General features: G+C 35.5%; 1 protein-coding gene across 2 annotated transcripts; it reads left to right on the forward strand.

The window, feature by feature from the left end:
- The first annotated feature begins 97 nt into the window (after nucleotides 1-97).
- On the forward strand, nucleotides 98-12,173 carry LOC116158625 (leucine-rich repeat-containing protein 49). Of its 2 annotated transcripts, none has more exons than XR_004142778.1 (8): nucleotides 98-561; nucleotides 6,705-7,201; nucleotides 7,520-7,798; nucleotides 9,596-10,390; nucleotides 10,437-10,696; nucleotides 11,212-11,585; nucleotides 11,637-11,862; nucleotides 11,909-12,025. XR_004142778.1 is itself a non-coding variant. In XM_031471439.1 (8 exons), the coding sequence occupies exons 1-8, from the start codon at nucleotides 532-534 to the stop codon at nucleotides 12,107-12,109; spliced, it is 2,667 nt and encodes an 888-aa protein (XP_031327299.1). In that variant the 5' UTR covers nucleotides 98-531; the 3' UTR covers nucleotides 12,110-12,173. The 2 variants fall into 2 exon arrangements, 1 of the variants encoding a protein (XP_031327299.1); XM_031471439.1 differs by having other exon boundaries at nucleotides 11,632-11,862; nucleotides 11,909-12,173.
- Nucleotides 12,174-12,195: the final 22 nt, after the last annotated feature.

A 12,195-nucleotide genomic window follows, 5' to 3' on the forward strand; every position in this document is an offset into this window, starting at 1 on the left:
GAATGAACCTGTATTTCATAATTTCAAGTAGGTACCTATAGTTATGTAACACAACATTGAACAGGGATATGGAACTTAGTTGCCAATTGATATTTCTGGGCCCTCACTCTATGATGAATGTTGGAGAAGCATATAGGATCCCATGTTTGTTGATATATTGCAAATTCTCGGAGTGGGTCTCAATTTCATGTTAATGAACATTGACGCGGTTATCTAATAACCCAAAACTCTCTGAATTCGCACTAGTATCTACACACGGGGAAATTTTCTTAAATGTATACATATGGGCTGTCTACTGACAAAAAAACGGATCAAATGCATGGAATGGATGGCTATGGTAGGCAACCAACTCTACATGATTTTTTTTTAAACTGCTTTACGATATCGGTTCATGAGCCACAGTGATTGTGAAGTTGGTGAAGAACCACAGTCAAAAATGGTTTACATAACCCAAATGTCTAAATGATATTCAATTTAATTTATCATTCAATTATGAAGTTTGATTTAAAAAAGTATTTGAAACAGATGTAAATGCCAATAAGCAGTAGTGGTGCCTCTTTGGTAAATATTTCAATAGAAAGGGTAGTTCTATTTCAAGTCACATTCTACACCCCGTTCTACACTTTGTCTGCCTAGTTGATAGCACGCTTGACACTCTTTAGCAAGCCTCTTGTTGTAGGACGGTTCGTATATTTTATAGCTTAAACGATTGCACGATGTCTTCAGTACCAACTGCATGAGTGAATTGACTTTTAACTATCTGGGATTTACTCTTGCACTCTACAGATGTAAAATTGTCATTTCCTGCATATTGTGCTTATGGCATAGCCTTGTATGGAAAAACTATCAACATTTTGTTCACTCGTGAAGACCTTATTGATCATTGCTACCGGAACATATTCAAAACATTTTCCAGTTAGGTACCTGCTTACTATTGTCTTTAGGCTTTAGTTTATTACCTATAATAGACAATTTCAACAATGGGTGTGGAATCACCTGAGAGAAATTTTCCAGGAAATTTGCCTGATAGGTATTCTCACACAATTAGGGTGTTGTGCATGGATACACCATCCTGTTGAAACCAACAGTTTCCAATATATGTTTTTTGTGTGTGCTGTACATCGTTCTATTTGTAATAAAAAATGCTACTCATTACAGTATATATTTTTACCTGAAATGTAATTTAATTACTATAACAATTAATGGAATATGTGTGAAAGTAATTATTCCTTTAGTTTTGCGCCTGTCATTAAAAGGTTTGTACGCCTTTTCGTACCTCTTTCTTGACTTTGTGGGAAGCGAATATTGCACTACGGCGGTCGCAGCTTCGGCTACATTATAACAACGTCTACTCTTCTTCACTGACACCTGCTTTTGTACCTAGTTATAAAGACTGTATAGTTGAAAAGTATAACTGCATTAAAAATGACACTGATTGTTTTAATTATTTTGAAATCTCTACGGAAACAATTAAAGTGATTTTATCATGCGTGATTAGGTATCAAAATTTCACACATATGACTAATTTAATTTGGAAATGTTACCTAAATGTTGCGGTTTCAAGTAAAATTTTATACATAATACGTCATGAAAGTGAGTCCACCTGATTTGGAGACATTAAAGAGATACTCGGCCGCGTCCTCGTACTTTTCAATAAACCTCCGCGTCATGTAAACGACCACTTTCATTACTTATTATGTAAATAACTATTACACGCCATATAAAAAAATAAAGTTAAAAATAAAACGTAACGTATTAAAAATCTATCATTGCTGCCTTGTAGCGCTCAAAAAGTGGCAATAAGATAAAGTGTTTTTTATTTTTTTGTATTTGTTCATAACATCAAACAAAAATAAAAACAAAATCAGGAAATTTCAGTTTTTCTGGCATATCTTCTGAATTTTGTGGTTTTCTTCTCTTTAATTGCACAACTTCCCCAATTTGAACAATTTCTATGGTTTCCGAGATTCCTATGATATCGACATCCCGGTGTCCATTTTGTCTAATTTTCAGAAAAAAAAACCGAGAGGGGGATTTCTTTCAATACCTAAAACATGTCAATAATAGTCCAGTCAAAATAGGAAAATCGGAACTAAAAATACTAGTTCCAATTTTTTCAGAAATGTGTAGGGAGAGGTTCCCTGAACAAGAAAAAATAAAGTCCCTCCAAATTCCGGTGCCGCTAGGGGAAGGAGGGGGCTTTAAACGACCCATTTTTCATTTTTTTTTGCTTTTAACTCGAAAATGGTGCGTTACAATGAAAAAGTTCTTCAGTACAAAATGAAAGCTTATTAAAATTGCTACAAGTTTGGTTATATACATCTGTACGAAAACCTGAACCGTTTTCGTGCTAACGACTCCGGAAGGGTGGTAATTTCTAAACAAAATTGTTTTTCACTCACGTTTTTCCTATATTTTTGGCTTCTAAATCCTCCCCCGGTCATTTTAGGGGAAAATCGTCACAATAAAACCTGTACATCATTAACATCCCTATAGTCCGAACCTGCTGAAGTACGAATTATCTCCATACCCCATGACTATTCCACGAAGGATGCTTCAGGAAATCTGCTCTCTATGACGCTTTCCCTGTGTGCATGGATGCAGGTGCACCTCAAAACGATTTACACTGTAGTGGACGGTGGCTTTCTCTTTCACAGAATCAAGTGGAATGTTGGGACCACTTTCTCTTTCATCTGTGAGTAGTATGCTTCATATATATAATAAATCACTATTCTTCCAATTGTGCAGTTGTATTCGATGGGTACGAGGACATTAATACCATTAAACGGTTCAGTTTTCGAAAAAATGTATATAACCAAACTTGTAGCAAATTTAATAAGCTTTCATTTTGTACTGAAGAACTTTTTCACTGTAACGCACCATTTTCGAGTTAAAAGCGAAAAACTGAAAAATGGGTCGTTTAAAGCCCCCTCCTTCCCCTAGCGGCACCGGAATTTGAAGGGACTTTATTTTTTCTTGTTCAGGGAACCTCTCCCTACACATTTCTGAAAAAATTGGAACTAGTAATTTTAGTTCCTCTGATTGCCCATGTTTGGTCTAAATTGACTGGGCTATAAAGCATAATTTTTAAAGTAAACCCTTCCCACCCGTTGCACCGTGACGAATCTTTATTACAGTGGGAATCAACTCCCTCGCCATTTTTCTTCTTTTAATTAAGTCCATTTTCTCAAGAAAATGTGATATTGGTTCACTGTTGTATTTTTTTACGATATGATATTTAGTGATTTATTTAAGGAATATTCAGAGTGAAAGCGTCGCATCGCATTTGAGTTGCGTTGAGCATCGCTGAAATCGGCTGAAATTCACAAAATGCACAATTCAAAACTTGCCGCCATCTTCCTAAGATGGCCGACAAAAACGGTTTTTCTCAAATATCTCAAAAAAAATAAATGGATATCATAATTAATTTGTGCCACCACATTACTGATTGTTTTTAATCGTATTCTAACAATTTCTATTTTCCTTGACATTTGGAAACTTCTAAGATTTGTTCAATTTTCAAAAATGGCTATCCAGACTGTTTGGAGCTGTAGGCTGGAGTGGAACTGGTTCTATCCTTCATGGTCCTCTACTGAAAGGTCTCAACGAACAGAAACCATTGTCGTTCTTGACCCCATATCGTGTTCGGATAAATTCCCTTATATCTCCAGAATGGATTGTCGGAAGGGGGTACTCACAAAAAGGGAGAAGTTTGGAAGAAATATATCCATTGGTGATGTCAAAACTTTAAGAGCGAATACCTACTTCGAAAACGGTTTGTCGGAGGAAAGCGCTCTCAAAGGTAAAATAAATAGACTAGTGCAAATATCTGCAGAATGGATTGTCAGCCTCTTCCCCATTAAACATCTACCAAGAAAGTAGGTCAACATCGATAGCACCCAATCCTATTTATTATAAGCTATTTCGGTTTAAAAAAATGCGCTTTATCTGCACAAGACTTGACTGTTTATTAATTAGGAAAGTTTTCGAGTGGTTACCCATTCAAATACGAGTACTACCGGGAGTAAATTAAATGAATTATTAGTAATAAACACAAAGTAAAAAATGCTTCAAAACCCACTCGCGTGGGTATTCTCAATACAAATGCCTTTTCGTGTTTATAGGTTGAATTCTGACTTTTTTGTATTAATTGTTTAAAAGTAATAACGGGGTTTCTATGGTCCGTCTTACCTTGGCTTTACAGTATCTACAGGCTCTTATGGTCAATTACGATGCCAAATATCATTAGAATACAATTTATAGATTTTTATGTATATTAGATCCGAAAGCACTTCCAGAAATTACCACGGGAACGGGAAAAAATAGATACACGATATTGACTAATAGGCGGTACGAAATCGCCGCAGGAACGACTATAAGAAGTATGAAATAACAATAGTTTTAATTTTAATTGATTCATAAAGTATAGACCTACAGGATTATATACAGGGTGTTTTTTGGGAGCTTTAGTTAAACGTTTCTGGGAAAGTAAAATAGGTAGGTTTTTGAAAATTTGTACTTAGGAGTTACTCTGAAGGCCGAATCGATGTAAAATATTTTCAAAATGGCCGCACTTCCGGAAACACCGGAAGTAGATAGTAACTTCGTTATTTTAAATGGTAACCTATATTTTTTATTGGATTTTTGGATTCTACGTGAAATTTCAATTCGTTTGATACCCGTATGTCGATATCTGCCATTTATGGTTTTTAAGTTATTTTGACTTAAAGAAAAAAAATGGCGGATGCAGATGGTACCTTGATAATTGATTACTTGAAAACGGTTGTAGTCATGGCAACCTATTTTTATCAGTGCATAGAGAACAAATAGGGCTTTCTTTTAGTGCACTTAAAAAAAAGTTAAGTAGCGTACGACCTCCCCTATGGAAATCCAAATTTAAGAAACTTCAAAGTCTACAAACTCAGTTTTTTTTAATGGAATGACCATGTTCTTACTATTGCATGAGATAGAGAATCGAAATTGGCATATTTTGAAATTACATGTTCCTATTAAGCTATCTTTAACAGTTTCAGATTTATTCCTATTTCATTTAATTGATCTCGGAATTGATGCCATTTTTTCTTTTTAGTAGTTGGCCATGATTTTATAACAATCGAATTTTAAACAAATCAAGGAATGGATTCGTTAATATCATTGATTCTAGTCTAAATGATTCATTAATAAATAAGTTTTTTGTTAAGGATATAGGACGGAAATTTTTTGAAAAATCTAGACAGACAGAGTCGTTCAACTGAATTTCTTAAACAACGCATAAGTCTGGAAATTAAGAGAGGTAATGCGATATCTGTTCTAGCAACAATTGCATACCAAAAATGTTTCAACGAAGTTTTTTATATTTTACATTGAATTTATTTTGTTAATCTTGCATTTGCAATTCAATTCATTTTCTTAAATATTCTCTTGTAGAGCTTTGTATCACTTGTGCTTCAACGGTTTGTAGTGCATTTGGGGGTACAAGACATTTCTAAAATTCGTACAATTTCGTTCCAGTGTTCGAATGAATGTACGGCAAGCACTTGCCGCGATCCTGTCCATTTCACCATAAATAACAATTAAATTCCAAAATAGGCGAAACCACTGCGAGTCATTTTTCGATTTTTGAAAAACTTATCGACTTATGTTAACCTATAACAGTAGGTGACGGATTGGTGTCACTAGATTTGTTTAAAATTCGATTGTTATAAAATCATGGCCGACTACTAAAAAGAAAATCCGAAAAAAATAGTGTCAATTCAATAAGTCAGAAACTGCTAAAGATAGCTATATAGGAACATGTATTGTCAAAGAAAATGGTCATTCCATTAAAAAAAACTGAGTTTTTAGTCTTTGAAGTTTCATAAATTTGCATCTCCATAGGGGCGGTCGTACGCAACTTAACTTTTTTTTTAAGTACACTAAAAAAAGCCCTATTCATTCTCTAGGCACTGATAAAAATGGGTTCTCATGACTACAACCGTTTTCAAGTAATCAATTATCAAAGTACCATCTGGATCCGACATTTTTTTTCTTAAAGTCAAAATAACTTAAAAACCATGAATGGCAGATATGACATATGGGTATCAAAAAAACTGAAATTTCACGTAGACTTCAAAAATGCAATAAAAAATAGGGGTTGCTATTTAAAATAACGAAATTACTATCTACTTCCGGTGTTTCCGGAAGTGCGGGCATTTTGAAAATATTTTACATCGATTCGACCTTCAGAGTAACTTCTAATTACAAATTTTCAAAAACATACCTATTTTACTTTTCCAGAAACGTTTAACTAAAGCTCCCAAAAAAACACCCTGTATGGAATAGCATACCGGGCAACGGCGACCTTTCAAGTGGAAATCGCACGGCGACATGTAATCAATGCTGGCAGTTTCGTCCTCTGTGACGTGTCTATTGTCATTTACAGCGTCGTCCACGGCCTCTTCCGTAATCTTCACATTGGATTGTCCTGGTCATGCATGCTTCCTAGAACCGTCCTCACCACTTTTTGAGTATAGTGCCTGAAACCGCTGTCATACATAGCAGCCATTCTACGCTGAATCTCGATCGGCTTTGGCCCTTCAGCAATGAGAAAACGCACACCTCGCTTTCCATCTTCGATCCTGTGTATCAACCTTATCAATTATCATCTTCCAGAATTAAAACTAAATTGCAGTAGATTGCTAAATTTGTATGTTAATTGTTTACAGGAACGGAAAAAAGTGTTTCGAATTCGAGGCAGCCTAAATGCTGCATCAACAGATTACGATAAGCCTTCCGAGAAGAATTTTTTGACTATCGAACCCGCACTTCCGGTACCAGAATGTTCGAGGAAGCTTTATAAGAGATCAAACAGTACATTAGTGCCGAGTCTTTCCAAGAATAATGAATGTATGTACACACCCATCACACTACATCCACTACCAGATGGAACGATACACATATTTCGTACATCGCAAGAGAAGGAAAAAAATCCAGATAGGATTAGTTTGGATAGACGTGGTCTTACCGTACTTCCTGTGTTAGACGATGAAGTCAATTTAAGACTATTATCACTTCAGCACAATTTATTGAATAGCTTGGATGGGTTTAGACATCAGAGGTTCAATTTTTTAGTATTTTTAGATGTTTACGATAACCAGTTAGAAAAAATACACTGCCTGGATGGACTGGAAAGTTTGCGAGTTTTACTTATGGGAAAGAATAGGTATGGGTGCATTGTAAGTTGTAATTATGCTTTTATTTCTCGAAAACCAAGTTATGAGAACCCGAATTTACTCTGCTATTGACCTTTTTAAAAGCATAAAATGAAGAGTACCGATTTTACCTATTTTATGCACAGACACATAACATAGTAAATAAATGTTAACTTCATTTCATATTCAATGTGGTTTGTCAGAGCAAATTAAAGGTACCCTGACATGCAACATGCTATAAATAAGTTCTAAGCAAGCCCGCTCTTTTACTTCAAACTTATTCAAATTAATTAGAAGCTTTAATATTTCGAGCGTTTTACTTTTCCCAGGATAAAACAAATAGAGGGTTTGGAAAACTTGATGAAAATTGAGGTCCTCGATCTTCATGGAAATCAGATTACGCACGTAAATGGATTATCGCCTTTAAGTCAGTTGAAAGTTTTAAACTTAGCAGGCAACCAAATTAAAAACATCGGCGCTTCGGACCTGAAAGGTTTGATTTCTCTTCAGGAGTTCAATCTGAGAAGAAATAAACTGAAAAAGTTATTGGGATTCGGCGAAACGGCGAGCTTACAGAAGTTGTTTCTAAGTAATAATGAACTGCACGCGTAAGTACATTTTCAATTATTATTAGAATAGTAGGTAGTCTTAATTATATATTATTAATTAAAGATAATTAAATTATAATTAAAAATAAATAATTTTTAATTTTTAATTCAAGTATTTGTTTCGTGGCACTTTTACCGTTTTTGGGCAAATCCGATTCCAAATTACACATTTTTAATACATTTGCAAATGACGATTTAATTAATTAAATTATAGTTTAGGTACTTTCATTTTCATTAAGGGTCAGTCTTTCATGTTATATACACTAATAATATATGCTATATATACGGGTCTCATGGCCTTTTGAACTGACAAATGTTTAAGGTATTGTAATGCAAATTTTATTAACTCCTTTATTTATTTACAATTAATTAACAATAAGCAGCAAACTTAAAATTGATTAGTTTATAAGAGTAATTACAATTGATCACTCACAATTTATAACTTACCAAGAACGCATCGATGATGGAAACTCTCAGATCGACCGGGAAAAAATGTGGCCTGTAGAATCCATAATTTCAAACAGTTCCAAGATTGGGCTACTAGTTTCAAAGTTACAGCGTTTTGAATTTTCTTTCGAAATTGGTTTCTAGTCTATAACTTTTGATTGAGAAATCTAATCGAAAAGGTACGAATTGTTTTGGATTCTACACACCACAATTAATACGACAAAGTGTTTTCCCGAGAAATTTTGGTGTAGTCGATTTTTGGCAAAAAAGGAAGGTTATACGCTGCCTTTTTTTTGCCCAAAAAAATAAATTGTCTTAGATCGACCGGGAATAAAACATTTTCTTATAGAATGTGGCCTGTAGAATCCATAATTTCAAACAGTTCCAAGATTGGGCTACTAGTTCCAAAGTTACAGCCTTTTGAATTTTCTTTCGAAATTGGTTTCTAGTCTATAACTTTTGATTGAGAAGTCTAATCGAAAAAGTACGAATTGTTTTGGATTCTACGCACCAAAATTAATACGAAAAAGTGTTTTCCCGAGAAATTTTGGTGTAGTCGATTTTTGGTAAAAAAAGGAAGGTTATAAACTGCCGTTTTTTTTGCTCCGAAAAAAAATTGTCTCAGATCGACCGGGAAAAAAAAATTTCTTATAGAATGTGACCTGTAGAATCCATAATTTCAAACAGTTCCAAGATTGGGCTACTAGTTCAAAAGTTACAGTTAGTCGATTTTTGGTAAAAAAGGAAGGTAAATACACTGCCTTTTTTTGCCCCGAAAAAAAAATTGTCTCAGATTGGAACCAACTGAAATCGGCTACAATTTGCTTTTACAGTTCGATAATATTGTTCTAAAATGTTCTTAGAACGCTTCGGAGTAGACACGTCCGGAAGGATTGTGTCATATCCACCTTCGCTCCCGCCAATGATTAATCTTTCATGACCCCTCAATGTCAATTGGTATTTCTGGAATATTCTCTGCAGCATGCTTAAAATCCATGTCAATCATTAATATTTATTTATTTGTTTTATTTGTTTGTGCAACTTGCCGCATTAGTGTGCTAGGTCGTGTTTGGAACGAATTACAGAGAGGCAGTGTCACCAGCATTACGAACCTTAGTCACGTCCCAGAAATGAGTTCCAGGTACTCAATTTTAGAGATGTTATCTATCTGACATTAGTGTCTACGCGAAAAAATGAATTCAGATAGATTATTATCTATATTTAACTGAAACATGTAGGATCTGCTCTTTGTCTAATTATTTTGGCACCACTGTTCTTGTCAAATGCCTACTATACATACCTCTACCATTGTATAATGTTTAAAGAAAGCCTCCCGTTTCTTATTTACAGTGTGGAAGATATGTGCAGTTTAGCTAAAGCAATCTCAATAAGGGAAATAGCTGTAGATAACAATCCGATATCATTGGGTGGAGACTGTGTATCATTTTTGGTTTCTTACCTGCCGCAGCTAACCATTTTAAATGGCATGCAAATAACTGATCAAGTCCGAAAAGCCGCAATGGCGTGGAGGCGCAACAAAGAGTTCTCAAGCACGGCCTTCATGGATTTAACGAGCGACGTATGCTTAAACGTGCGAAGAGAAGAGGTGATATCAAACGCGCGGACGAATTGGGAACTTCTTAGGTCACAAACTAAATGTCTATCTACGAAAACCTCAGCAGCTGTTAATATTACTAGAAATCTTAAGCCCGACTGTGATTTTATATTAACGTCTTTAACGAAACCGGAATTTAAAAGTAACGATATGCGAAATAAACCACGCGTGATTGGTACCGCGACCAAGACGCCCTTCTTGTTTGATAAGAGAAATTCGTTAGCGCGCACGTCTTCGCAAGATTCTCAAAATACGTCTTCATCAAACACGTCCAACAATGAATTCTTTCGGCTTCCACCCATTTTGGTTCCCATTATTAACAAAATGGATCAACAGAGCGAGGTGGTCTCTAAAGAAACTGTGAAATCGTCAGGAAGTCTGTCGAGTATTGGGCCAAACGTCGACAGTCCAGTCAGTTCATTATTGAGTAGTACGAGTTCAAGTTCAGGTGAAAGCTCAGACGATGAGGATAGTAACATTGCGCCAACCGACATAGTTAAGCACGAAGAAACAACCCCTCCCGATGTTAAGTAAGTATCATACACACTCACAATTCAGTTACACAACCTCTTTTAGTGCTGATGGTAACTCCAATGAAGAAACTGTTGCAGTCGATAACGCTAGCGTGATGTCCACAAGTACATTGAGATCAAACGTCACGCTACCAAGTACATCTGAAAGCGACAAAAGTATTAATAGCACAACGAAACCTAGATCAGTAAAAAGCGCGGCAGTCGTAAAACCTTGCCAGTCAAAACTTCGATGCAGGCCTCTTACCGCAAAACCCAAAAAAGACCCTTCTTCAGACACACAGCTTGAAAAAGACAGAGAACAAGGTAACCTTATTAGATATACAGTGAGAAGTAGACATAGGGATTTGCATGTACCTATTGGTTTTTCCTATTTTCCTTGTGAAGGGCGCCTAATTTTAGGCATCCTAAATAACTTTTCAAAATAAATAAACATTTGAATATTGTTGCTTTGGCTTAACAGAAAATAAATCTCTTACGCTCCTTAAACTGGTGCTGGCACTATACCAATTGACAATATCAACTTTTACTTCAGTTGAATACATCGCACTCGCACGGAAGCCAAAGCAACAATATTCAAATTAATTAATGTGACAGCCAGACTTTATTTGTTTTAAGAAGTTATTTTGGTTGCATAAAATTAGGCGCTCTTCAAAAGAGATTTTGTCATTTAAAAGTAGACATAGGGAAAAACAATACACATAAACTAAGCATTATGCGGGTCACTCTAGCGTAAACCTGTTGAGGGCCTAGAACAAGAGGGACAATAATAAAGAAATAGCACTGTATGTAATACATCATTAAATTAATTTAAATTACAGGTGGAGATTATTTGATTGAAATATGTGGTCGCCAGTTGAACATTTACGGCCAAGGCGCTTTAAGATTCATCGATAAATCCTGGAGTATGTCGAAGGTGAAAGATGTCACTGTCGTCAATTTTAATTACATAAACTTTAATTCAATTGTGGGCGTCTTAAATAAGCTCAAGCATCGATTTCCTAATACTGATAGCTTTGTGTTCAAAGATACTAATATTCAATACATTGGACAGTTAAACGCGTTAGCCGAAATTCAGGGACTTTCGTCGCTTGTTATCGAAACTGATGGCAATTCAATTGTGCAGAAGAACTGGCAATCGTACGCTGTGTACCGGCTTGCCCACTGGGGCTTGCGGTTCATTAATGGGAAGGAAGTAAGTTCACCTTTTAAACGAATGCGCTTGTGTAATTTTTGCAAAGATTAGCGAAGAGGACATTCGCGCCGCCAACGAAGAGTACCAAAGTTTAAGCGATATTGTCTTATGGACCCTTCCGAATACTTTGTTGCAACCTCTCTTGGTTCGACTGCAATTGGATGTTAGTCAAAAGATTCCCGAACAAAATGCAAAAAAGTGGTTACTATCAGCCGACCCTGCGTTAAGAAGCGTTGTGATAAAAGAAGCGCTTCAATGGAAACGTGTGCTGTCGCAGGTACTTGCTTCTGTTTAAATCAGATAATTTAAACGTTTTCAAACAGGATGATCTATTACTAAGGCAAAAAGCTAAAGGGTATATCGGTTCGATGTTAGAAGAAACTTGCAATGCAGTCGCCAAATTGAGAAGGTTGGATGAAGAATGGTCAGTGATACTACACGAAACTGTACGAAATATATTATTAGACTATACACAAATTGATATGTACATGAAAACCAAATTGCAAGAACTGAAGAGATTGTAATTCACACTGCCACCAAATTAGTATTATTATAAGTACAAATTAAGTTAAATTTCTTATTATTTATTGGGACGAATAACAATTTTTGC

This window comes from Photinus pyralis, unplaced genomic scaffold, assembly GCF_008802855.1.
Source record: "Photinus pyralis isolate 1611_PpyrPB1 unplaced genomic scaffold, Ppyr1.3 Ppyr1.4_LG1, whole genome shotgun sequence".
Taxonomy (NCBI): Eukaryota; Metazoa; Arthropoda; class Insecta; order Coleoptera; family Lampyridae; genus Photinus; species Photinus pyralis.

What these genes read in the sequence shown, in the direction of transcription:
- LOC116158625 (XM_031471439.1), top strand. Translation starts at nt 532, where the DNA reads ATGCCAATAAGCAGTAGTGGTGCCTCTTTG. An exon ending in AGTAATAATGAACTGCACGC is followed by an intron (nt 7,799 to 9,595) that starts GTAAGTACATTT and finishes TCTTATTTACAG; the next exon opens with TGTGGAAGATATGTGCAGTT. An exon ending in TGAAAAAGACAGAGAACAAG is followed by an intron (nt 10,697 to 11,211) that starts GTAACCTTATTA and finishes TTTAAATTACAG; the next exon opens with GTGGAGATTATTTGATTGAA.